The sequence below is a fragment of the Trichoderma virens genome, assembly GCF_000170995.1.
Source record: "Trichoderma virens Gv29-8 chromosome Unknown TRIVIscaffold_6, whole genome shotgun sequence".
Taxonomy (NCBI): Eukaryota; Fungi; Ascomycota; class Sordariomycetes; order Hypocreales; family Hypocreaceae; genus Trichoderma; species Trichoderma virens.
This window is the reverse complement of record NW_014013743.1, coordinates 339,325-365,879: the sequence shown is the minus strand read 5'-3', so window position 1 is coordinate 365,879 and position 26,555 is coordinate 339,325. Positions and strand designations below refer to the sequence as shown.

At 49.1% G+C, this 26,555-nt stretch overlaps 9 protein-coding genes across 9 annotated transcripts; 3 read left to right on the top strand and 6 right to left on the bottom strand.

Moving 5' to 3' along the window:
* Positions 1-4,410: 4,410 nt before the first annotated feature.
* TRIVIDRAFT_29421 (uncharacterized protein) lies at positions 4,411-7,019 on the bottom strand (the record flags this gene model as incomplete). Its single annotated transcript, XM_014100979.1, has 7 exons — positions 4,411-4,495; positions 4,590-5,133; positions 5,195-5,638; positions 5,709-5,817; positions 5,900-6,789; positions 6,848-6,885; positions 6,958-7,019. 7 exons carry the CDS (start codon positions 7,017-7,019, stop codon positions 4,411-4,413), a joined length of 2,172 nt encoding a protein of 723 aa, XP_013956454.1.
* Positions 7,020-7,661: 642 nt separating this feature from the next.
* TRIVIDRAFT_84204 (uncharacterized protein) lies at positions 7,662-8,949 on the top strand (the record flags this gene model as incomplete). Its single annotated transcript, XM_014100978.1, has 3 exons — positions 7,662-8,259; positions 8,326-8,407; positions 8,469-8,949. 3 exons carry the CDS (start codon positions 7,739-7,741, stop codon positions 8,835-8,837), a joined length of 972 nt encoding a protein of 323 aa, XP_013956453.1.
* A 184-nt stretch (positions 8,950-9,133) lies between these two features.
* TRIVIDRAFT_60900 (glycoside hydrolase family 16 protein) lies at positions 9,134-11,653 on the bottom strand (the record flags this gene model as incomplete). Its single annotated transcript, XM_014101914.1, has 4 exons — positions 9,134-10,693; positions 10,747-11,189; positions 11,270-11,487; positions 11,559-11,653. 4 exons carry the CDS (start codon positions 11,651-11,653, stop codon positions 9,134-9,136), a joined length of 2,316 nt encoding a protein of 771 aa, XP_013957389.1.
* A 761-nt stretch (positions 11,654-12,414) lies between these two features.
* TRIVIDRAFT_60901 (uncharacterized protein) lies at positions 12,415-13,689 on the bottom strand (the record flags this gene model as incomplete). The annotated part of the gene is made up of 1 exon (XM_014100977.1): positions 12,415-13,689. The coding sequence occupies one exon, from the start codon at positions 13,687-13,689 to the stop codon at positions 12,415-12,417; it is 1,275 nt and encodes a 424-aa protein (XP_013956452.1).
* Positions 13,690-14,833: 1,144 nt separating this feature from the next.
* On the top strand, positions 14,834-15,238 carry TRIVIDRAFT_28107 (uncharacterized protein; the record flags this gene model as incomplete). The annotated part of the gene is made up of 1 exon (XM_014100976.1): positions 14,834-15,238. The coding sequence occupies one exon, from the start codon at positions 14,834-14,836 to the stop codon at positions 15,236-15,238; it is 405 nt and encodes a 134-aa protein (XP_013956451.1).
* Positions 15,239-16,078: 840 nt separating this feature from the next.
* Positions 16,079-17,064, top strand: TRIVIDRAFT_221509 (uncharacterized protein; the record flags this gene model as incomplete). The annotated part of the gene is made up of 3 exons (XM_014100975.1): positions 16,079-16,345; positions 16,401-16,453; positions 16,521-17,064. 3 exons carry the CDS (start codon positions 16,079-16,081, stop codon positions 17,062-17,064), a joined length of 864 nt encoding a protein of 287 aa, XP_013956450.1.
* A 2,282-nt stretch (positions 17,065-19,346) lies between these two features.
* TRIVIDRAFT_221508 (uncharacterized protein) lies at positions 19,347-19,838 on the bottom strand (the record flags this gene model as incomplete). Its single annotated transcript, XM_014100974.1, has 1 exon — positions 19,347-19,838. One exon carries the CDS (start codon positions 19,836-19,838, stop codon positions 19,347-19,349), a length of 492 nt encoding a protein of 163 aa, XP_013956449.1.
* A 2,054-nt stretch (positions 19,839-21,892) lies between these two features.
* On the bottom strand, positions 21,893-23,667 carry TRIVIDRAFT_124418 (uncharacterized protein; the record flags this gene model as incomplete). Its single annotated transcript, XM_014100973.1, has 6 exons — positions 21,893-22,061; positions 22,138-22,279; positions 22,350-22,602; positions 22,664-23,269; positions 23,332-23,442; positions 23,512-23,667. Coding segments are annotated over 6 exons (1,437 nt in total), but the record flags the coding sequence as incomplete, so codon positions are not given.
* Positions 23,668-24,673: 1,006 nt separating this feature from the next.
* Positions 24,674-24,925, bottom strand: TRIVIDRAFT_8486 (uncharacterized protein; the record flags this gene model as incomplete). The annotated part of the gene is made up of 1 exon (XM_014100858.1): positions 24,674-24,925. A coding segment is annotated over one exon (252 nt), but the record flags the coding sequence as incomplete, so codon positions are not given.
* Between the last annotated feature and the right edge of the window lie 1,630 nt (positions 24,926-26,555).

Here is a 26,555-nt window from a genome sequence, read left to right as displayed (position 1 = left end):
ATGCCATGTACTCGTACTAATTCTTTCTACCAAGGTGCTGTGCAAGTCATGCACGTACCAGGGATGGCGGACCAACGGGTAATTGTTCTGTTGCCCGAGCGTCAGTGCTGTGGTTACATGACATGAACCCTAACACGAGCTGCGGTGGCCATAGTCGCTCTCAATTGAGGCCCTGGAACATGGCTATCGGCATGCTCGAGGCCAATTGAGTCCCGGCGAGTTATCTCAGCCAAGTCCCAGAGAACTTTTGAGCCGTCGAGCTTCCCATTCGAGTGTGGCGGAAAAAGGGGAACCGCAAGATTCAGCAGATTAGCATCTCACTGGGGGACGCAAGTGTATCAGCCATCCCTCCACCTCTCCATCCCTCACTCCATCCATCCATCCATCACAGTGACGTTCCCGGGTAATGTTGCAATGCACACGCCCCCTTTGGTAGGCCGAGTGTGCTTATTGCCATGAGCCTCTAAAGACTGGAGGCACGTTTTGTCACATTCCAGTGAGCACTTGTGCGGTAGCTCAAAACAGGCACTGCTGCTTAGTAGTCGGGTGGTTGATGTCTGTCTATACGAACGCTGGAGCTCTCTCAAAGGAATATTCAACATGACCTCCATAGTATTTACTTTGTATGCAGTACCTAAGACGTGATAGAGAGAGTATGCATATACAGCACCTAACATGAGCTCAGCTCAGCTCACGGTCTCCTCCATTGGCCCTCAGCATGTCATCCTTCCACGTCATGAGCCCATGCAGTCGTATATTACCTGCACTGTACCTTACATGTACGGTACATGTAGGTGAATGCAGTCCAACCCCCATGTCTCATTAGTCCGCATGCCATCCGCATGAACAGATCCTACTGGCAATCTACTAACACCACCTAGTCGGATCAGTGGCCTCCATATGGGCTAGCCACCATCAAGGGTTCTCGACCGTCAAGGGTCTCATGGGAAACCCTGTGGAATCTGGACCAGTAGGGCCATTTAGCAGCGGTTTAGCACTCGCATCTCTCCGGAAGTTGAAGCCGCGTAATGGGTTAGTGCTCGCAGCTCCTTCACGTTCTTCATGCAGCCTTACCACTATGGTAGCGATTCTCCGCCAGACGCGAGAAATTGTAACATGAAAATGAGCCGAGATGTGGCCAGCCGAGTACGTATTTGCGTGAAGCTCGTTTATTACATGCAAGATAGGTAGCGAGGTTGGTGCTACAGAAATCTACATGTACTTTAGTACCTGGTAGTAGGCACAGACTTGGAAGAAGTCTATCAAATTGATTCCTCTTTGAGCGAGGAGGTGCTTCGAACCAACACACTTAGTACTTGAGCTATACTCCCTAGTAGGTAGTAGCACGTACAGTATATGAGTTTAAAGCACGCAGCCCTAAAAAGGCCGAACCCTGTACCTGGGCCCATGTCCCTACTAAGTGGTTAGTGGTTCGGATATGATCAAGCTCGTAGGACTTGAGGTTTGTAGATGTGGTGGATGCTGAACGGCAGGATCTCTCTGCTGATCCCGAGCCTCGTGTCTCTCTAGGCTGAACAATCTGATGCATATTATCTTGGACGCTACGCTTGAAAGGTTATAAGGCTGCTGAATATTAGCAAAAACAGGAAAGCCATCTTGAAAGAAACAACAAGTCCTACTGCAGCCTCTTGGAAGGCAATCGGGCATCGTCCGGAGCGAACTCGCTATTCTACTCTGACTACTCTGACCTACTGCAATCATGCTTCGTACTGCTTACTACATTTAGATTAATAGGCCGCCAGTAGGCATCTTTTTATCCTGTGTGATGACTGCATCTCGATTTTATCCGGGCGGATTGTTTTTCGGCGATATCGTTGGGCGTAAGATTGTGTCGAGTTTACCATTCTCCCATATCAAGTCCTGGTGAGTACGGCACCAGTAAGCCGGAAATATCCACCAATATTACGATTGAGCATCTTATTAATGAATCGGCTGTCTAAAGCTGCCCAGCGAGGACATGGGTTGATATTGGGCTCAAAGTTCTCCGAGAGGCATGTCGGTGGGCTTCAAACAAGAGTGTCGTCATGACACTCTTCTTGAAAACGATCACAGCCTGTTAACAATAGACTGTTTCAAATGGTGAATCGATTTATCTTTACCAAGAGTCCACCATTCATGAGGACGCAATAGGAAATCTCAAATCCTTCTCGGTAGGCCCTCGATTTGTAAGAGCTGAATGGCCCTGCAGAGCGCCGGAGATTGGAATGTTTGAGGTTCTTCCAGCTGAGTAGCAGGGGCCCTTGCTTCAGTTCTTCAGCAGCAAAGGGTGATATCGGCGGTGGAGCAGAGGCCATGGTGATGCTCGAGCCTTTTGGGGACACGGCTTGGGACACGGCTGGGCGGATCAGCCACGGGGACATGCTTATGGGGCCGAATGCTGAGACGAATTGGACTGGGTAATCGCTTTTCGGCATTCCTTTTCGGGTCTTCTACTTCTGGGTCCTCCATAGGAATAAGTTCCTGCTGATTCGGCGCTCTTCCTTCTGCTAGAGATGGCGTTCACGAGAATCACCCGCATTGTGAATAAGCGTCCACGGCCAGATCCGGCGTGGTGGATCCGGCAGCCGCATCCGTAGATCCAGTACTCCATGGAAAGAACTTGGGCTCCTTGCACCGGTAGAATGTTGATGTTGTCTCCAGTTCCGACATGGCATAAATCGGATTCTTTGTGATTACAGTACAGGTTAAAGGAAGAGAGATGAGATACGGGGCACAAAGGGTGAAGTTGGTCAAAGGATGGATGGTAATCACGTGGCTTAGCCTGTTTCAGCGTGTGATGCTGCCAGGTATTAAACTCATCCGTTGCTAAGGATGTACGACTTGTTTCTTATGTGAAACCGCAAGAGAATTCGCCAGTGCCAGCATCGCAATCTTCAAAACTGATCATCATTGCCACTGCAGGTTCGAATCCTTGCTGTACTACCTGCAAGGCATCAAAGAGTCACAATGAAGATACCAACTCGTTAGCTGTACTCCATTGTCCTATAAACTAACGTCTCCTTAGCACCAGAGACTTCAACAAACCAACACCGACCATTCTACGGCGTTGCTCAATCATCCAACTCGTTTTAAGCCACGTTCTTTGAATACGCCAGCCTAATCCAACTGCTGACTAGCATGGCATTCAGTTGTCACATTTGACCTGCGCGTAAACGTTATCCTGAGTATGGGGTAAGATCGATAAAAAGATGACACGAACCAGGTGGATCGTGGGACCCCTTGTTTAAAATTCCATCAAAAGTTGCAGAAGCGCATCTTGAAATTCAACCTTTCGGGACATGATCGTCTCCCATGCCCGGTACCTGTGGATGGGGCTTGGGCTTGCTTGGTTGAACCAGTCAACCAGTATTGATGCATGTTGAATCCCATCTCAAATCTATTGTTGGGCTGGTCTTTCATCTCATCAACCTCCAACATCCCGTCTCGAGCTTCCCGCGTTCAAACCAAAAAGTCGGTGACGGCATCAAGTCCCATTATTCTTGAATTTTTCCCATCGTCAAAGCGGTAGCAGATCACTCCCGCGTCTGTGCGCTCTCAAAGCAGAGTATATATATAGAACATCCCATCCTATAAATATTCTAGCTGCATCATGCGTGAGTATTGCGGATTCCTATTGTCCACCGCGCCAATCGATCTGCCTTTGTTTGCTCGTGACCAATCGCCATGTTGGGCAAGATATGCTAGCCGCACGGGCTTCCTATTGTTTGAGAGGACGCAAGCGCGACTTTTCTTGTCTGATGATGCTCGAGGGGGGGCGTGGGATTAACCCTGGCAGAGGGGTGTCTTCATGGACTGTGGCTCAAGCCAAGGGTCAAAGCCGTCAACATGCTTGGATCCAGCCACTCTATAGGCGAGAGCATCCTTGCATGGCATCTGGTTCTGTTCTACAGCACAAAACACAAGACAGACTCATCGCTTGCAAAAAGGATTCCAGACAAAACGCTACTACTGTACAGCTAGCGAGAGAGCTGCTTTCCAAAACCAGCGTCCATCCCCCACTCCATAACGGAAACTACATATAAGCAATCAACCTCTGACCCCCGGGCTTCCGTCTTCCGGCTTCCGTCTTCCGTATCGGTCGCAAGCTCCGAGCACGTGCTGTGTCCATGTCTTCAACATCGCCAGCCCCACCTCAACCGCCTCCACACCGTCCCATGTCCAGAGTTGTCGGTATCGCAATGGGGCATATCCCCATTCCAGAGCCCAAGGCAAAGGTTAGTCGACGGGGCACGCAGCGTCTTAATCCGTATGGAGTCTGTTGTACAGAACGACGGCTGCAGGGTGTGGGCTTTGCCCATGCTTTGCAGTAATTGTACGAGTACCAGAATCTCCGCACCCGTGGGATTAGTGCAGATGCCCCTTACTATATGCCCTTACGCAGGCTCAACCTCAGGACTTGCCACTAGACTGCTCTTCGATCAATTTCCGCCCGACCAAGATTGTGTCCTGCATGCCTCGCTGGCGTTGCCAAAACCTATGAATCGTGTCAGCCACAACTGAGTCTGCCCGACTTGGCATGCGAGGCTGTCCAAAAGCCAAGCAGCAAGTTTTGATACCAAGTCTCTTACAATTCTTCGGGGGATCCATGCCCATGGATCGAGGCCTGCCTGGCTTCCTCCTCTAACGATTGTCTAGTGATTTGCTCCGTCGTTTCGACCCCTGGAGCGGCGAGTGTGGCCTTCTCATCCGCCACGTGGCCGACCGTCTCCTCCAGAAGCTTCTTCCTCATTTGGAAGCGCTCCTTTCGCTCGTTCTGGAGGCCAGGGCTCTCCACCTTGCTCATGACATACCTGACGGCGAGCTGAGCTGCAAAGTAGAGATGTTCGGCTAGGAGGATGCTGAGGAGAACACCGCCCGCAGTAATGTACGATACGGAGCCGTCTTGCTTGTCACCGCTGCAGAGATAGACAATTGCAGCGCTGGTGACGCTGCCGAGCCATGAAAGGAAGCCCAGAGCCGTCAACCACGGTCCGATGGAGTCCGCTCGCCACGGGATGGGTCTGCGACAGCCAATGACAATCTTCAAAGCGTCGGATCGCAGCTCGACCCAGTTGTTGAGAAGGAAGAAGCAGGCCGTAAGAGGCCATGAAACGGAAAAGAGGGAGAGATAGCCTGATCAAAGTTATTAAGGGTGTTTCTTCATGGCAAAACGCAGTGCATAGTCTCAACTCACCATACTGCATTACCATCTCACGATAATCTGCAGTAACATCGTAGACTTCCAGCCCGGTTTGGTTTCGTACACGTTTCAAGAACTCGGCTTCTTCGGGCTGATCGTTGGATTTTACCGCGTCTTTGGACGACAGCTCCTTTGCTTTGACAGAAGCTTTGTGCTTGATGTAGGGTACAACGACCTCAGTAAGAGTATTGATGATTTGCGCCGTGACTGTGGTGTAGTACATTTGGTTGGCAATTCGCTGGGGATTAGCCTCAAACTCGCGCATGGTCAAGGGAACCTCGCTCATCGTAAGAGTCTGCGCCGTCTTGCCCCAGAAGTGAAGGAACGGTTGTAGAATGTTGCCAAAGGGAATATAGACAAAAGCAGTAAAAGTCAACGCCATATACGAAGTCATGAAGTTGAGTACAAACTGTTTTTGAACCAGAGCGGCGTGGTGTGCTTGAAAGGGTGTTTTCATTAGTTTCAGCTCGAAAGGTCTTGTTTAAATGCCTTTGATTTGTACACGTACCATCCATGGTATCATAGTTTTCCTTTTCTGTCAATTTCTTGGCAGCAGACATGAGGATGGTCGAAAAGGTTGGTGTCAAGGTCGCCAGCAAGATGGATGGAAGGAAGCCCTATGTGACAAAGGTAAGCATTAAACATATGATGGATAATAAAGATGAGATTGGGTTTTCGGAGTCAGAATGGCATGCTCACCAGATACTTCTTTCCTGGGCCGGCATATACTTCATTGATAAAAATCTCCAGGGAGTTAACTGTAGCCACAAGCCCGCCAAGTACAACGACACAAGCTATCGCAAAGGGTATCTGAAGAAGCTGAGTCTGCAGCCGCTTGGCAGGATTGTAGACTTTGACGGGCTCTCCCGTAACCGAGTCCTCCATTTCAAAGTCCCACTGAAACTCAGGTCGTGGATGCTGTATCTTTGAGACGCCACGGACACCCCAAGTAATGGCCAAATCGGTTTCCTTACGCTTCCAATATTCGAAAAAGACGACGGACCAGAGACAGCTGCAGATGGCATAAAAGGTAGAGAATTGTCCCATCAGCAACCAGGCAGAGAAGCCTACTACCGCCGGGAATATTTGGAAGCGGAAGTAATCCTTAAGAAAGGCAAAGTAAAAGGCAACGCCCTCGCCAAACTTGTCCCGAATTTCGTCCAAATCGGATTGTTCCAGGACATACTTCTTGCCCCATTTGTGCAGCCACTCCTTGTTGAATGCATTGTTGTGAAGCGGGAAGATGGCTTCAACGTACTTCCACTGACCATGCCCTTGCGTGATGCCCGCACCGCCATCATTTCGGGACTCGGTGATCAAGAGATACACTAGCCGCAGCCTCTCGGCCTCAGTGACGGGCTCATCTCGGATTGCCTGCGTGACATCGTTGCCGGGGCCGGAGATGCGCACACCCTGCAGCCAGTCCTGGAGGCGAGAGCTGTAGACCTGCCGGGCCAACAAGTCATTTGAGGCAAGCCTGGTGAAGACAAGAAGGGAGTCCTTGTCACCGCAGCGAACGGCAGTGGTGAGGCCGATATTTGTGAGAGCTTCAATGAGCTGAACAAAGGCGGCCTCTGCCTTGGCTTTCTCTAGAGTGGTGTAAGCCAGTGCAGGGCAAGACTGGTTCGAGTATCAGGATGGACATACCATTAGGCGGCACTCGGTAGTGAATCACATAATCAACCCTTTATTGTTTCAACGCGAGCCGTTGGTTAGAGCATGAGATGAAGAGCTGGAGATGACTGTCACATGCTCACCCAAAATTGCCCTCCAATCCATGATCCTCCCCCTTACCGTACAAGCCCCGCAGGCTTGACATGGCGATGACGTCGGGCACGAGACAAGGACAGGAGCTCGAAGAAGTCGGTTAAATGGATAGAAATGAATTGATCTTGACAATTGACCGTATGCAGCACTGGGACGCGTGCGTGCGTACAAGCTGTATGCAGTTATACTCGTAGGGGGCTGCAAGTGAGAGAGAGAAAGCTGAGCTGCGTATGTGGTCAATCGATAGCAAGATTGCACAGGAGCTGTTGTGGGGATGGCGGGCAAAGACGTCACTGGCCGTATGGCTACCCTGTAGGGATTAGCTCTGTCGAGAGTCAAGGTGGTGAAATGCTCTGGGAGACAAAGAAAAGAAAAAGTTGATGAAAGAGATGCGATAAAAAAAATTGAGAAGAGCGGCAAAATAACAAAGATAAGAAGACGTGTATGGCCCTGTTCAGCTGAAAACCCTCGTCATGTGAAGCCATTTCCAAGCCATTGACGATCAGCTAGAATGGTACCCAGTAGATCCTAGATCAAATCTCCAGACGAGCCGGGCTAAGCCTCTCCCGGGAAGGGCTAGCGTTTAGCCAATCACGGAGCAGCATTGACACCATGAGCTCATCCCTCTTCAGCTCTTCAGTGCGTCATGCCCTCAGCCTTTTCATTTCATACAGCATCTGATACTATACTTGATAAATAGAAACACCACAATGCTGGCCAATTTCCACTGATTCTAGAATCAGCATCTCCAGCGCTGCTTTTGCCTTCGTCATGGGCCTACTCACTTTCCTCGGCCTCCGCCGGGAGAACCAGTGGGAGCGCCTCACACTCCTCGACCAGCTGCTCCTCTCACCACTGACTTTCATCACCATCAAGCTCTATCACATCTTACTCTTCCTCCGAGGCAAGCCGTTTGTTCCCCCTCGCGGCAAGCCAGCTATTCGAGTCGTCTGTATATCCGACACCCACGACCAAGTGGTCAATATCCCAGCCGGCGACATTCTCATTCACGCAGGCGACCTGACCAACTCTGGGACCGCTTCCGACATCCAAAAGCAGCTCGACTGGCTGAAGAGCCAACCCCATCAAGTGAAGATTGTTGTCTGTGGAAATCATGACAGCTGGTTTGACTCGCGGAGCCGCCTTGACCCAGACATCAAGGCTGGTGCTGTGGTGAACCTGGACGGACTGCATTATCTCGAAAGCGGCTTGACTGTGCAAGAGATTCACGGGCGTAAGCTCACCATCTTTGGCGTGCCTGACATTCCAGAATGTGGACCGGAGAGTTTTGCGTGAGTTTGCTAACGAGAGACACTTCGTTTTGGGTTGGGGCTTTTGGAATGCTGACTCGAATATAGGTTTCAGTATCCGCCTACCAACTCCCCGTGGTTTAGCAGAATCCCTCCACAGACCGACATTCTAGTGACTCATTGTCCTCCGGTACGATGCCTGTCATTTTGTGTCTTCTACAAGATCGGCTTGCTAATGTGTCTCATCTTAGAAACATCACCTGGATCTCGGTCTCGGCGACCCTCATCTTCTTCAAGAGCTCTGGCGTGTCAAGCCACGACTCCACGTTTTTGGCCACGTTCACTGGGGTTACGGCAAGGAATCTGTCTTCTTTGACGAAATGCAACTTGCCTACGAGCGGCTGCTCTCTCGGCCTCCCCGCGGCTTCTTCTGGGACTTTATTCCAAACGCCGCTTGGTGGGATCACTTCTACGTACTGCTGCATGGAGTCCATGCCGTGTTATGGAAATGGATCATGGGAGGCCCAGGAAGCAACACTGGTGGCCTTCTCGTGAACGCTGCACAGATGTATGGAAGCACTGGCAAGGTGAAGAATAGGGCTGTGGTCGTAGATATTTAGCCTTTTTTTGTGATATGAAGCCTGAAAACAGATATATGAAAAAATGATGACAATATGATGAAGATGGGTAGGGGGATATGATGCAAATACTACTATTAAAAATCTGTCAATTAATCCTAAAAAGCTACATACTATACTAAACAAGAGGGATTCCTGGAATTAATGCTGATACAATGCGCACTTTATGCTGGGGGTATTCTGTATACAAAAGATATAGGCCCGTCTCGAATGTCAATGCTATGTTAGTTATCCTCCTTTTTTTTTTTTTTTGTTTTTTTTTGTCTTGAATTTGAGTCTTAAAATACTCTCATGAAAAGAACCAGTATACTCAGCCCCAAAATTGCCAGGTATTTCTCCATTCCCCCATACACTGTTGATGCTGCCGCAACAAGTACCACCGGAGGAGGTAGTGGATGAGTGTTGTTATGGTTATCATCGTGTGATGGGGGAGGGTGGGGAGGGTCATGAGGATGGTAATCACCGCCATCGTGTGGAGGGGGTGGAGGAGGATGAGAATGATCATCGCCATCGCCATGTCTAAGAAGGGGAGTAGGAGGAGGAGGAACAGGATCAGAAGGAGTCCAAGGCTTCGGTTCGACGGGCGGCAACCAAGTCGGTATCACAATGGCTTCCTTTGTCGTGATACTCTCAGGGCATTCAACAACCGTCTTCGTCACCGGAACCACAATCTCCGAGATTGCAGGTTCCGCTGGTTTGCCTTTTTCCTCCCCTGCAGAGGGAATCCAAAAGGCGTCTTTCATGCCGCCTTCATTATGATCAGCTCCGTGCCCATCTGCTCCATGGTTGAACCAATCATGCCAATCTCCGTGATTGTGCCAATCGTGTCCATCATCCTTGTCTTGGTCATGTTTCTCATCCTTTTGGTCACCCCCTTTCCAATCACCTTCGGACTTGTCATCATCATGCCTGTCACCATCATTCTCACCCTTTCCGCGATACTCCTCCTCAGATATCGGGAAAACAGTAACCTCCACCACCTCAGCGACCGTCTTGGAAAACTCCTTCTCCGGCTTCACCCCCGTCCAGTTCGACCCCGGCGCCATCGCTGGCGGTGCCTCGACCTTCTCCTCTTCAACACGACCATACACAGTAAGCGCATGCAGCGGCAAAGTCTCCGAGACAAACTTCCCGCTCGGCCAGTCAATGTCCTGGGGCGTAATAATGCCGCCGCAGAACTCGAGCTTGTTTCCCGGACACTCTTTGTTGCACAGGCCCTCCTTTTCGGTCGCCCTGGTTTCATCATCAAGATTATCCGCGCAGAAACAGTGAGAGTCGAAGACGCCGACGTAAGTCTTGTTGTTGCAAAGCTCGACGCAGCGCTCGAGAGTCAATTCCTTGTTATCAGCAACCTCATGGAATGTTTGGAAGCCGGTGTTTGAGTAGAAGCAGCCCAGATACGAATAGTGATCGATCTTGACGGGATTGACAGGTGCTTTGGTTGCTACCGGTTCAATGGCATAAGTTGTTGCAGCAGGGACATCCCCAAAATGCGGAACGTAAGACGCATGCCCAGTAGCGTGTACTGTCACATACTCGGTCCAGTGAGTTGTCTGTGTTATTGTCGTTGTACGCCCACTATCGTCGAAGCCTGGACGGCTTGGGTTACTTGGCCGCGGTTTGCGGATATGGGGACGGAATTCGTAGGCATCGATGTATTGCACGTCCCAGTATGCGTTGGCAAAGGCCTCTGGATTCTTTGCCACGTATTCATCGCATGTCGGTGCAAAGTCGTTGCATTGATCCGTTTTGCCCCAGACTGCGTCACCGTAATCTCCGCAGAAGTTCTGGTGTATTCTGGTCAGTGTCCAGTTCTCTCGCTTCTCAACTCCCAGGGGCTGATGTATATGGGCATGGGTGTGTTTATGTGTATATGTATGGATATACTCACAATATTGAGGACCAGTCTCATATGCTTAAAATACTTGTCCACACCACATTCTGAACCTCCGAAAATAGCTATCGGCTGCCCCCATGTGTCAGGATCGGGCTCCTTCTTCTCGATATCCCTCGGAATCAACCCGCGAGGGAAGTGCCAGATGCGGATATGCACAGGATCCCACTCCATGGCATAAACACCTCCATGAGCGGCATTGAATCCGTCGCCATAAGACGATACGTCTTCAGACGAGGGGTTAAAGCCGCAGCCAATGTTGTCGGTGCCCACAGCACATTGTCTGCTTAACTGCTCGCCACTGAAAAGCCCGTTTATGTCATTGCCTTGAGTGCATCCGTCTGATGTGTGTGCCGATATGATGTTGGTATGGGCTGTGTTGACTCCTTCGATAATGTCAATTTCGCCATCAAATGGCCAGTTATCACCATACGTCCAGACTGTTTATAAGCTAGAGTCAGTATCATGAATACCTTGACCGTGGGCATGACAAGGAACTCGTGCAGAAACATAAACTTACATGCTGGCCACAATCCACACTCTGAAGGGGGCATGTGTAAAAAGTCGGCAATGAAAAGGCCATGATCATACGTCTCCTTGCTCTCGATTCTGATACTCGGCCGACCCCTATCTGTAACGGAATAACTGTTCGTGCTGTCAACTCCTAGTCTGACAACTCCTGTCCTCTCATCTATATGGTATAAGCCCATAGACTCGGCATCTTGCCTGCTTTGATAGCTGCATAGAACAGATAAGTGTCAGCTCAAGAAGCAAACTCGATAATTAGAATGGTGTCGATAAGTACATACGAAACAAATCCGTGAGAGGGATCTACCCCATCAAACCAGTTGAAGCTGGAGAGGAGCGACTCTCCAGAATACGATGTGGATAGAACGTACGCCATCCTCAATCGGCAGCCGCACGGAATTTGATACTGCAGCTTTGTTGAAGACAGCTTGTCGTGAACAAATAAAAGGGGAAAGGATAGAAGCCATTTTTAAGAAGAGAAAAAGGCATTCACACATTATATACACGAATATCTCCCAAAGAAGCCGCACTCACGCCCTGGAATGTCGCCTCTCGTCCATCACCGCATGGCTCCCAACTCCATAAATAAGTGAGACACACTATAGCCATGCTCAATCCGGACACCCGACAGGCATCGTGGCAGTGAATTGCATTGTTTCCCCGGGAGACTATCTTGTCTCTGCATTGTCTAGAGCGGAATTGGACAGTGGCCAATTCCTGGATGCCTCGTTGCCGAGCAGTCCAAGACACAGAAGAATGGTGCTGCGGGCAACGCACACGAGAATCATTCCACAAGGTGAGACTTTCAATTCACGGAGACACGACAATGGTCATCTGTCGCGTAATGCCCAGACTTTTGACGCGTGCCAATGAAAAGGTTTAATTGAAACAAACACGTATTTAGTAAACCTATTCAAGTCGGGTATTTCGCCCAAGTAACGCCCCATGATATGCATCGAATTTTTGCCCATATCCATCTACATTTGCTTCCCGCTTGCTTAGATCTTTGATGTACATGTTCCTTATCGTACATGCCGAATTAAACTCTGCTTGCCATGTTATAATATCCATCTCTTGTACATATAAGATACCCCCAGGTATCATCCCTGACCTTGCCTCTATTATTAATGTGCTCCTTTATACAATGATCCTTCTCAGGCCTTCTGTGCCGCCGAGCACGCGTTTCCCAGTAACAGCGCATCGCCCCTGGCCGCTCTCCCACTTGCCGTCGCGGTCTTCCATGAATTCCTCCTGCTTGGGGTGCATGCCCTCGATCCATCGGTGTATGCACGTATAGCAGTAGACAACACCCGTCTGGCAAACCGTCGGGGTGACAATTTCACCCTCGCAAATGGGACATAGGGACGAGTCCTCGGGAAAACGAACGACGAAGATGGGGAGCATGGACGGTGTTGCAATCGGCGCCTCCTTCTCCGTAATGGCCAGGTCTTTTGATTCCTCTTCCTCAGACTTATCATCCTTCTTTTTCTGGCCAAAAGAACCCTTGCCAGACACAATGGGGGGAGGCAACTCGATGCTCTCAGCTGCCTTTCGCGACAGCTGCTTCGCAAAGTCTGACTGGTACCACCACTCGAGGAACTTGAGTGCGAAAATACTCATGGGCAGCAACAGAGAGAGGCTGGACATGGCCCTAGACGCCAGCTCCTTGGGCGTCGACAGCAGAGACCGCGGGCCGGGCTTGGCACCGTTGCTCGCCGACTCGGAGAGCTTGTCAATGGCCTGGTAGTCGGCCATAGTCATCCTCCGTATCCTTGTGCCGATGAGCCACATCAGCGGGTTATGGTATTTGGTACGATCGAACAGGTAGGCAAGGTTAAATGCAAGCATGGCAAAGCAGTAGGCCGCGTTGACATGCGGATAAATGTTGCGCAGAAACCACCTGTAGTAGTGCATGAATCGATCGCGCATAGTCGGATTCTCGGGCATCCGCGTGTATGCCGCGCCCAGCAGCGCTCGGGGAGCGTTGATCTCGTACGACTCGTCCAGCTTCCGCTTGAGATACGGCACGCCGACCAGCACGGCCAAGTTCTGCCACACATCCCTGGTGGTGAGCTTGAGCGTCTCGCGGACCAAGTGCGGCGCGGCAAGGCTCGCCCTCGGGATCTCGCCGTGAAGCGCCTTTTCGCGTTTCAGGCCGTAAAAGTTCTCTGTAAAGGAGCCGCCTCGGGTGCGCAGGTAGTGGCGCTCGACGGCCAGCATCAGCAGCGCGTAGAGCTCGTCGAAGGAGTTGAGGATTCGGAGCAGGTATCGCGGATGGCGGTGCGTGGCGACGGTCAGGAGGTATCGCAGCGTCGGCGGTAGCAGGCTGTTGAGCTGCTGCTCGGAGAGAACCTCGAAAAGCGAGGGCTTCTGGCCGTCGAAGGTGCCCCTGAGGGCCGTGATGAACTCCATGGCGGCGGCTTGCTAAGCTGCTGATGCTGCTGCTGCTGCTTTGCCGCTGCCAGTTGCAGTGTCAATCTGATGCCGCCGCCGTCGATGGATGCCGTCTTCGGTGTATGAACTCGCAAGAATAAAGAAAAAGCGAAAACGTTGCGGAGATTGGGGGAGAAGCAAGTGTCGATACAGTACAGTGGATTGGCGATGATGAGGTGAAGATGCTAGGAGGAATACCCAAGAGGTACATCTGCATTTCGGCATGGCGCGGTCCACGCACTAAGCCTATGACGCTCAAGCCATGTGAAGAGCCTCGGTAAATGCCGCCATCTGCCCCAGATTCCCCGGAAACGATGATTTGGTGCGAGCGATGGAAGTAGATGGACTTTATGGAATAGAATATTGATTGATGTAATTTGAAGTACCGTGGTATGTTAAGGATGGTTCTTTGCTTGAATACATGAGGAGACATTGCCAGAGCATACCAATTCCATCGTCTCTTCACATGATGCGGTACATCCACACTCATGAATATCTACTTACCTATGCACTACCGGTTTATCCAAGACTCTGGAGGTCTGTTAAATGATGGATACTCTAGTTGTTACCTCCATCTAATATCAGAGCTTTATCCAAGATTGATTTCTTCGTCTCATCGGCACAAATGCTACGGTACCATTCGCTGTTCAAGTCTTACACGCGGCTAAGAGATCATGAGAGGCCAAATTCGGCGCTAATAAATACAAGCTCCTGCGCTAGTGAGATCCAAACCGAGGTTCATTCATTCCCCTGCCCAATCCGACACTTTCCCTTCTCGCTCTCACTAAATCACGTCCACTTCACCAGACATCAACCACCACCGACTCAGTCGCATTTGCGCAATTGGCAATCAAATTGGCACCAAATAAACATTGTGACACTCCTAGGCATCCGGTACTATCTGCATGCTAGTTAGATCGAGTCAAATTTAGAATCTCTGCACGCATCTAAGCCAGCGCCGCGTCCCATCTCATCTCATCTCATCAGATACTCTTACATCTCAAACCACCTATCATTCAATATGAGCAACAACGAAATTCCTCACGAAGATACCGACATTGGTAAAATTGAGGCTTGGTTGAACCACTTTTCTCGGAAAGATGGCGAAGAGGGTGAGCGGTGGATGAGCAGCCTCATGCCCAACCTCAAGGTGGTAGATGCGAGCTCCTCTCTACCTCACCCCAAGGTGACCTTTTCCTTCACCGTCGACAACAAACATACCAACGGCTTCGGCAACTTACATGGGGGATGCTCAGCCTCGCTACTTGATTTCTGCACCTCCATGGCCCTCGTGCTCGTCAGCAAGCCCGGCTTCTGGCAGACCATGGGCGTCAGCCGTACCCTCAACACCACGTACATGCGCCCCGTTCCCGCCGGCATGGAGGTGCTTATGGAGTGCGAGATCCTGCAAGTTGGAAAGAGGTTGTGTGCTTTACGAGGGACAATGAGGAGGAAAAGTGACGGCGAGCTCCTTTGTATTTGTGAGCACAACAAGGCGAATGTTGACCCGGAGCCTTCCAAATTGTGAAAGAGCAGGACTACTACGGTATTATAATATAATATAGACTCACTCAAGATCTTCCCGTTAATAAAGTATCAATTGTATACCGCCATAAAATTTTTTTCTTTTTCTTTCTTGTCTTTTCTTGCCTTTTCTTGTCTTTTTTTTTTCTTCTGTAAGGAGGGAGTGCGTTTGTAGAATCCAAGCAGTAGCTTAGTGATGGACCCGTCAAGACCCCATTCACAGCTGCGTACCTATGTGAATAACTGTCAATACATGCCTATTGTTATGCAGTTGCAGATTTGATGCCTGAGGCTGCTGTAGAAAGAATTCACCATAAAGCTTCTCTCTCTTTCCACCTTTTCTTTTCTCTTCCTTTCTCTTCACCATCAATCAACATCTAGAGATTCAACCACATTCTATCAACAATCTCTCATCTCTTTCTCAACATTTCATCCCCAAAGGTAATAATAGCCACCCGAAACCACATCTTTCATTCATTGACACCATTCTGACTTTCCCCCCCTCCCCCCTTTCCAGGACCATCTACCGACGCCATGGCTAACGAGTATCCACACCCGAGACCTGTGAGGGATCACGGTGGGATCGCAAGAATACGACGAGGGCAAGGAGAGAAAACAAACTAGAGAGCCAAAGGCACTGAGCTGGGTTTTATCTTGATCATCACACTCTTCATATACACAGTCACATTGCCTGCTTTTGCAGTTGAGCTAGGCAAGGCGCAGAGGGAGGAAGAGATAACTGGCAGTGGAAGAGTTGGTTACGTGATCCCCAACAAGACCATTGGAGTTGAATGTCGACGACATCCAAATCAACGAGGCGCACGACCAGTATGCGACCGCCGTTATGGCTGTCGATTACTATCATCGACAAGCCGTATTAATGACGCCAGAAGAACAAGCAATCTATCTTCGGATGATTGACAAATCGGATTTTCTCACAAGTCCAAGCAATCAAAACACCCCCAGCAACAACAAGTTGTGGAAGTATCTGGTGACACAAAGAAACCCGTATTGTCGAGCGCATTTCGTTATGCTGGCCAGTATTTATGGCACCAATCGCCTCATTCGCCTTCGAAGTATTGTTGAAGGTGCTGGCGATGAATTCGAACCTGTGGATTACTTAATACTGTGAGGGATTACGGTGGGATCACAAACGAAAGACGCAGGCAAGGGAGAAAACAGACTATATTACCGAAGGCACCGAGCTTAACTGCAAGAAGTAAGCAAGCAATGTGACTGAAATCTGGTATGCGATAGTGATGAAAAAGGACTGACTGGAGCAACAGAGCAGGGAGGAGCAATAACTACATTCTCCCATCTGCTGAACACCCTCCGCGAAGCAAATATGACGGACCCCAATGCTGTGGCCACCATGAAGGTGCATGTCCTGTCCCGGCCGGACAAGCTGGAGGAGTATCTACGTTCCGAGCTGGTGGTCGCCTAGTTGCAATAGAAACATTTCAACGGGTGATAGCTATAGAATATCTCCAAGATGTCAGTTGGCACAAAATAACCCAAGTGGTGGCCCTGTATATAGAGGCAAGGGCTACCTATTCAGCACCCCAGGTTGGCTACCTCATCCCCCTGAAACTGTGGGTAAACGGTGACGGCACTTTATCGACGCTGTTCAAGGATGGGAACTATACCCTGGACCAGATTCGGCAATGGTCCGTCGACACGCTGAAAGCCCTCTGGCGAGGATCTCATATACACCCAATAATCAAGTACGCACCCCTATCTGACGACCAGTTCGAGTTCGCGAGACAGCATTTGGATGAAATCGAATATCCCTACAACTACGCAAAGTTAAAGCGTCGTAATCAGACGTAGAGGAAAGATATTCTATTTACTACCTATCTATTTCACTGGGGTGCTCCCAGACCTTAGCCAACATGAGTAGCGATCCCTCTCGAATCTCATTCAATACGACCACCGACCCTCGGGCCCCCACAGTGGCCTGGAGAGGAGTAACCATAATAACACAAGAAGGTACCTATTAATGAAGTAGATACAGTCCATTCCTTAAGTACCTACCTACCTGCTACTATCGCTACTTTCTGCTACTATCGCTACTTTCTGCTACTATCGCTACTTACTGCTACTCTCTGCTACTATTGCTGCTTTCTGCTACTATCGATACATTCTGCTACTATTAATTTATTCTTCTGGCATCTACTGTCATCACTACTTACTACACGGATAGCTTTAAATTTGAGACACAGGATGCTGCATAGGTAGCCAACTTGGGGTGCTGAATAGCCACTCCCTACATTTAATTTGCTTCAGCCTCTGGATCATAGTCATCGCATCCAAACAAAACAGCTAACGCGACTTTGCGATCATTTTCAAAAGCACCTCGTGCAAATTGCCCTAAGAATCTAAGAATAGGAATTGATAGCCATGTATTTGGTTCCCAAATTATCCGGTATCAAGGCTCGGCGCTGCTCCTGATTTGCTTGAGCAGAGCTGCGCCCAAACTTTTCTGAAGGCTATCCACTCCTCGGATGCCCAGAAGCAAGGTAGGCCATGCTCCTGTCTTGAGAAACTTTTCTCTTCGACGTCTCTCTGATCAAAGGCCACCTCTGCTTCTTTGGGTCCTCGGTTGCGTAGCACATGCCAGCCTAGGCGAAGCGAAGCTGGTGACTAGGCTCTTGTCCTCTCGCGAGTCTTAGATATTCATCTTCTCCTTGTTATTTCGATTTTGAAATAATGGAAGATGGAAAGCCTATGATATCCCATATATTGGATGCTCGACGATTGGCCCCTTTGAGAACTTTGACAAATCTCCAGCATGACACGGCCAGGGAGCGCACCATTGCAGTCATCACAAAAGTCGACCTTTTCCCTGGTTCAAACCTAGTTTGGTGGGGAATTTGAAGCTTTTCAAAGATGCTTTTTGGAACTGAAAAATATAGACATCGTTCAATGCCTGATTCGTCATGGTATGTCATCCTGCGTATTCCATGGCAGCCGCTTGAACTCTAACAATGAATAAAGACAGCGGAACAATAAATTGTCATAAACCGTTGACTTGGTCTGTGATTAACCCGGAAGGAACGAATTGTCGCCACTCGTCTTTTGGAAAGTATGGGAGATTCGACATTACACCTCATAAGGTCGATTCTAGGATAGTTCGAAATCTTTCTTGTCTCTAGAGCAATTTCTGCCATAAATGCATGAGTGTGATGGTTGATGGACCAAGTTGCTGAGCTATCTCCGTTGCCTCCATATAGGATGATGGCATAAGAATTAAACAGCGAGACCATTGTCTGTTCAGCCATACCTAGGATAGTGAGGGGTATGTTGATTGCCTCTTTGGGGGCCATACGATGAGTGGAACCATTGCGCGAATTCGGGCAGCATAACTTGACGGAGCATCAAATTCATCTGTTCTTCCCCTTCATCTCCATGAAGAACGGGCTGATGAGGCTCCATCAGTCTTTCTCTCGTCATGGGAGAGGCTCCAGCCACCATAATAAACCCTTCGGCATCTAAAGTCAAGTTGAATCCTCAGGCATTTGTCATTGCTCCCACGTCTCAGGCGTATTGCATGTGCTGGGATTGATGACACAGGTACGCGCTGTGTGCGGATGGACTGAGGTGGTCTAGCACACTCCAGTTTGGGTTCAACAAATCGGAATAGGATCCCCTGCCATTAGGATCCTCAAACAAGTGAGACGCCAAAGCGGCGTTTCTCTCTCACACTGGACCTGCCCTCAGGAATGAGGCAGCCAGCAAACTGATCTCTTTTGTAGGTCGTTTCGCTGTATTGTAATGCCACTTTGTTGAAAGGAATGTTTCTGTCCCATGCTCGGCTTGTCTTACCCAAACATGGAGTCGACTCTGGCCAATATATATTGCCGTTGAAGCTTGGGTCATCGTTTTGATGTGTATATAGCCAAAGATATATACATTTTGATCCCGGCTTAGGCCATTCCAGTGTTGCTTGAGGTAATTGACATAGTTGGTGAGTGAGTGAGTGAGTGAGTCTACGTCTCTTTTGAAGTCCTCCAACACTCTTCTTGCAGAGAGGGTAATTGCAGAAATGGTCGATGATAGATAGCTCTCCATTGAAGGGCTGCAAAGAAGTTGAAGTCGCTCTTCTGGCATTCCTAATCTTGAAAAACTTCGGCCTTTTGTTGCACATTTCTCCAAAAGACATATATATGATAATCGACAATTGTATCATCGTTGGGCTCAACAGACAGCAGAGAACATCTTGGTTGAGCATCGGATAACTTTTCAATGAAAGATCGGTAGGGGGCTCCAATGATTAGAATATTGGACGGCACAATCACTATAGTAGGACTGAACTCCGACATGTATAGAAACCAATCAGGGATGATTCGCTCACCATCAATAAATCCCCGTTTTCGAGGAAAGCCAACATAAGACCAGTGTCTGTTTTGCTGAAGGAGCCATCCTTCTTCCTTGGCGTTGATGGGAATAGTTCCATCTGCTTGTCGTAGGTGGTGAACCCGGGTCGAACGGCCTCTGGTGCAGATATTGGTCGTAGTGTCAAACATCTTCGTGAGAACTTGAAGGACCGAAGCGGTTGGGAATGTTGCCGCGAAACGCTTTTGGAATATGACTTGTTGTGTCATCGTAACAAAATGGCCGAGTAATTAACATTGCCCGTAAATCTTTTCCCTCAATTGCCTCCAGTATATGGAGGGATTGATAGTTATTGCTCCATGATTGCTGTTGCCGAGTGATTAGGCGATAGAAGTGAAGACAACAATGACGGAAGGGAAAACATCAATGCGTGAAGAAGAAATAAACGCGCAGAGATACATAAGCCTAGCAGCTGCCTCCCAACTGTAAACACTGTATGTACTTGCCTAATGATCAAGTGAACTGAAAATCGGTACCTGATTCCCAAGGCATCATATTCAACAGAATAATGAGGCAGGAACGGATGAAGTGCTGCGTTTTTTTCTTCAACCACAATAATTCCTCCATTATCGGTTGAAGGCAGTTATTCTTCCATGTTCAACGAGCGCAGATTTCCTTCAATCAACATGTCTGCTAAATTAATCGATCCATGCTCGACGATTACGGACTTCACGTTTTTTTACGTCGATATGAGCATATGCGACACAGTGATTCCACCACCGGCTGCTCCCAAGCCCCCACCACTTCCTGTATATGTTGAGCGCCGCATCACTTCACCTTCATGTTTGTCTCACCCTCGTCTTCTAATGATTGATCAATCGTATGCCAATTAATGATAATCAAAGTGGCTGAACTCCAAGAGTATGAAGAATTGAAATTGGGAGTACTTGAAGAGCGGGTAAGGAAGAGCCGCTATCAACAACTCGTCGCACACCTTGTTTATTCGGAGATTGATTGGTCGATACCCATCTCAACATTGGAAACCACGAAATCATGCCTTGTAGTAGGCAGTGAATGCCCGGGATTTATTGGAATCAATGCCCAAGCCTTTGAAGATCACTATAAAAATCGTCACCATATGTAATGGGAAGAGAAGCAGAAAAATGATGCGATGTCGAAGGAGCCGGAGGCTGAAAGTTTGGGTCCCAAGTTCCATTTGCGGCCGACGATTGTCGCTTCTTTCCACGCTGTTTAATAGATTGATTGAGAATGATGAGATAGCACCAATGTCTGTTTACATCGCGTGTTGATGATTGAGTAGTATGATTGGTAGTATGATTGCTCTTCTTCTATCATCCACCAATTGTGCAAAATACTAAACACGCCTCCCCAATACAACAATCGCCCAACCATCCCTCCCTTACAACCTCAATTGTCTAACATACATCTTAATGAAAGATTTGTCAGTATTACCATTCTATGTCGATTGTAGAAGAATATTAGAATCACAAGGCGACGATGACGTTATAAGAACAAGATGAGCATATCTCACTTATACAAGCGCCTATTTTTCTTACACCAATAAAGGAAATTAATCACCAAATAATTATAAGCGATATTAAAGATGTATAAGCGGCTGCGGAAGCTGGCCAATATACGACATGTTGACGAGCATCAATATTTGGCGAATTTAAGTCTAGAGCCCCCAGCGACAGAACAATTACCAACCTCACCCACGAATACCGCCAACATCATCGAAAATCTAGATTGATCGAGGAATCTCTCATCCACAACTCCACAGAATAAGGGATATGATGATGCTTTGTCGAATCAATAAAAAGCATCATCAACTATGGAATCTGTGACACCTCTTCCTACTACAGACTACATTGCTTCTGTTGACGAAATCGACGATAGACAAAAAGCGATGACAAACATTCCAAGTTGAGGCCACTATCGACTTGATCGACGATGTGTAAGATATCACGGCTATTGATGGAGCCTGGGGACCAGAAATCCCAATGCCCAAGGCAGTTGTAGCATGTAACTCGTAGCTGTATTGTATCTTTCTTATATTGTAAAATATATATTTAAATCATAGCTACCTTCTGTAACCGTATCCGATAACCATATCTTGCAACTCGTATAAGCCAGCAGGAAAAACATTCCAAGCCCCCTAGTTCTGTTCTGTCTCTTCGCCAGTCTCTTCGATGTGATGAGAAATCTGAATAATCTCTATTTCCGCATCCATGAGCAACGCTGGCAGCTCATTCATTACCGGCTCAGACCCAGAGTCGTCATCATCCTCTTCCTCTTCATTCTCCACAGTGTACTCCATATCACCCTCAGGGTCATCAGAGTCTTCCATCTGGATCAGTGCACTCCACAGAAGGAAATTTCTGGGAAGAACGGCGTGCGTACCGTGTGCCGTCTCTGAGTCACTGGCCTTCCAGAAAGCCGATGGCCCACAGGGGCCGTGAGGGTCGTAGTCCCTACAGAAACGTTAGTTACAAGAGTAAATTGGGTTGTCTAGGAAGAGGAGTGATATGTAGAACAGGAAATGCATACCTATCGAACCAGTTTCCCAGTACTCCTTTTCCAGAGCGAACGCCGCCTATTTGAACGCCTTCGCTCTTCCATCTCTCATGTCCCTGGAAGATGGATACAGACGTCCACCGCACCTCGCCCTCCTTGGTCAAGCCAACGGTGCCTTTCGAAGAAAAGTCTTTAGCTTCAGCAACGCTTATCAACAAAACAATCTCGACGATCAAGATACATACCTCGGAGATCGGAGGACGCATTATCATCCCATGAATCGTCAAGCGGGCGAGAGACGCCCTCATAGTGCACGATTGGCAGATCTGGGGAGAACTCCGAGTCAGGTCCGGCTTGTTCGATTTTGGTAACGTGGATTCTCATGATGATTAAACGAGTCGCTTCCCCAACATCGAGTGTGTGAAGAGGGGATTGGTCTCGTTCGGGGTTGGTGAAGTTGTAGCTAAAGAAGTCGTTGTAGTCAAGGAAGCATACAATCTGCGAACAAAGTTAGCTACTGGCCTCAGGTCACATCACAATCGAATCTAGGATGACATACCCTATACCAAGTGCCGGTCACACCATATGGATCCATGGCATCCAGGGATGATATATCGGGATTGGGGGCGGATATGAAACTGCCCTTCCACGACCCAGAGAAAGGGCTGTCCCAAACATCGCTAAAGAGCCGCGTGAGCTTCTTGGTGTAAATATTGCTTCCCAGTACAATAAGAATCGCCTCCACCTTTTCCCAATCCACTTTGTCGTCCCCGTTTGACGTGAAGGGTCCCCATCGACTCCTGGTGGTGTACTGCCGAATATCGTAGACTTTGGAGCAGGCATAAGGGTACGTCCTTGCTGACCGCAATCTTCCAGTCTTGAGAATTGGCTTGCCGTATAAGCAGTGTAGCTTGGCGCTCTGTTGCCTTTGCTCGTTATCCATGCGCACAGACGGTAACTGGTGGTGCTGAGATCTATAGACCCTCTCAAATAGAGATGACTTCTGAAGAAAGGCTTCACGGGTGGTCTCATCCTCAAATACAGCCTTGAGAAAGTCTGCATTCCGGGACGCATACTGGGTGTCGGATGTCTCCAAGGCATGGCCTGCGGAGGAGGCATGCTTCAGTAGCCTGTTCACGACCTTGTATACAAACCTCAGCTCATTCTCCTGTATTGTGTATGATTGATCAGCGCATGGTCGTTTTCACAGGTTGGTGAATCAAGAACATCAATAGTCACCTTATCTTCAACCTTGTCACGGTGACATATAATCTCCAACCTGACGACGTCATGCAGCTCCGTCTCCCAGTCAAGTCTTTCATCATCCGGAGGCGCATCCTGGATCCCATGGTCAGCTCGAGCTTCCAATACATCAAACTGAGATATCAGATTCGTGAATACACTCACAAAATGGTGCATATAAATATCCTCACACAACTTCTGGTTCCCTTTCACGAAGCTGTGAAGTGCCTTACAGACGCGGGGTAGTGACCCGAGGTCTCTCGGCGCCAGCCATTGAAGAATGTTGTGAAGGATCTCGTTTGGAAGCGTTGTCAGATGAGCCATTTTTTTCCTGTGTTCCGTATGTTGAACAGCAAACTTTGTGCAGTGCCGAAGCTGAAAGCAAAGGTGACAGGTTCCCAATCAGGCGGGCTAGGTGATGATGCCATATCTCTCCCCAACCGGCCGTGGCTTGTAATCCCTATCTCCGTTCACACACACTGTGTCGTGAGCACTATGCGGGGCGTTTCGGCGTGGGGGATCGGACCTAGTTCTTGTCCGTGCTGCCAAAACTCCGCCGGGCCGCGCACAGTACGGGGAATATCTGCCTTTTGTACTCCGTATTTATTACTCGTAGGTACTTGGAGCATGCTGGTTTCGTTTGTGGTCAAAGCTTGCATATATCCAAAGAGGCAAGTCTCCTGGCCGCTCTCATCTAATCAGAATCGGACGAATGGAGGAACTCTAAGAGGAAGCCGGGATGAATTCCAGCGTTATGGGACCAAGCAGTGAAGAAACATCGGTTGATGTCAGGCGGCTCCTGCGAGTTGTTTTTCATCCAACATGTTGATAATCTAGCATAGTGTCATTGCCGCTCCGGCGATGGAGAGAGGGTCATACTCTGGGAGAACATATCGAATACACACAATAATATACCATAGTTCGTCTCGCTGGCTGGATTGGGGGCTGATGGGATTCGTCGTCACAGTGTACAGCTTCCTCATCGTCAGTGTTTGGGACAGCAAAATTCATCGTCTTCAGGGTCAGGCGAGTGCATTGGGCAATCTTCGGTCCCGGAGCATAGTTCAGCTGCAGTTCTGTGGCGTAGGCAGGGGTAAGGCTGGCACCATAGCTGCAGAGCTGAGCACTTTGGATGCCGGGGAGGGTTACTTAGCCGGCCTGTCAGGTTACCAGAAAGGCGGGAGTTGGTATTTCGTAGTCGGAGAGAATGACCACCCACCCTCACTCGGACGCCGTCTCGATAGGATGCAGTTCAGTCTCAGTAACTACCGTCCCGGAGTCCTCCGTATGCTGACGATGTGCAGGAAGGGGCGTAGTTCTTGGAGGGGGCCAGCTGATAGGATATGATGATCATTCGGTCTACTTTGTAGGAGACCAGCACGGTGATGACAGTTGTCGTAACGTTCCCGAAGAATTCGTTGGTCCTGTAAAGGATTTGGTGGCGGTTCTCGAGGTTCACAGCAGCAAATCCGACGGCTGAGATCCGTGCCGGTGGCGTACGATGTTTCATTATGGCTCCGGGAGCTGAGCCACCTGATAATATAGTCATAGTGTAGAAGGCGTCATCCTTAGGAAGTGTAGTAGATCCTCTCCCTTGCAAGTTGGACGGCACGGCTTGGGTATTTGTCACCAAGGTTAGCCATGCGCGACCGCCAGTGGTTCAGATGCCGATTATTGAACATCCGCAGAGTTGGTGATCAAGTTCAAGGAGTGTTAGATTTAGGACGGCAATTCAACGAGACGCACAACAAGCCCCCGCTGTCAAATATCGACGATTATGTATATCTGTCGCCCCCAATCTCACATGTCGGAGAATGACCATCTCTATGGCTGACCAAGAGAGGATCCCACGGCATGTCTAATTAAACTCGCAAGCCAAGTATTAGATATGCGAAGCTTATTGGGAAAATACCACCCTTCCCCCTTGGCAAGACTTGAAAGGGGGTCGTAGTGGGATCAACATGCAGCGGGGGCCTGAAGAGAGGGGAAAAGATCATCATCGAGGTCAGGTACAGACAGGCAGAATCCGGCTCTCTTCTTGTAGCCTCTTGTCCGGCCACTGGTTTGTGTGAACTTGAGCAGAGATTGTGAGCTGGCAAGGTGCCGCAATCTGCGATGTGATTCTCCTTGGGGAGAAACAGAGGGCCCCAAAGCACGCATTCACCACTGTACTATGCCTGTTGCGGTGTTATTATCTATTTGTGAGTATTCCGTACTCCATCTTCATGTTACCGGAATATTCAAAAGGCAATATCGAGGTCGAGTACATGATTAGGCAAAATGGCGAGCCTCTTGGGGTGGTAACAATGGAGGTAGGCCAATAAAAAGACCACCTCATCATGTACCCTTGCTCCATGGTCACATCTTTTGTGGATTAAAAAGGTCTTGGCCCCTATTAGAAAGCGGCATTCGATTTTGTGGTAACAGTGGAGGCCGGATGTCTCTGCCTGCTGCCTGGATATCAAGACCTGTGGCTGGCGTCGGGTGAATCACCCAGAACGTCTGTCTAGACTGCATGTACAGCACAAATGCGGAATGTTTGCTTATCTTTATACGAGAGTACCAATCAACGGAAGATTGAAACATGAGATGCAAGTTGTGGTGAAATTTGTCAAATGCCAATGCCACCAGCGAGTGGAGGTGCAGCTTCCCCATTGTGCCCCCGTTCTATGGATCGGGAGCATTCGGCCCGACAAAGCGAGATCCGATCTCTGTGTCTTGCAGGACTTGAGAAAAGCATGACATTCACAGTCCCTCTTATTACTGCCGCTGGTAGAAAAGAGGCAAATTAATTACATGTACAGAGTCCTGTAAGTCAAGTATCCTCTGCGCGAGCTCGATTGAATTAATCTCACACTAGCCTAGAACACGGCCTGTCTGGACACGGCATGTGAGGAGTCACTAATGCTGACCGAGAACCTGCAGACCTGCAGACACACGCTCAAGGTGCTTCGATTGATGCATCTGCCATTCAGCTGGCGTGGGCTCAGCAGATCCCTGCCCTGCTCCATGGCTGCGGCACGGGTATTGCTCCAACAACAATCAAGCTGCTACCACTTGGTGCCGTCTTCTGGCCTATGGGAGGCGTGTGGCTTCATGATTCTCGACCGCTAACCCCCGCACTTGCTAACGCCCCCAACGGCTTTGTGCCGGGTCGTTAGACAGAGCTAACGTCTGTCCACGCGGCATCCTTCCTTGACTTAGACCTC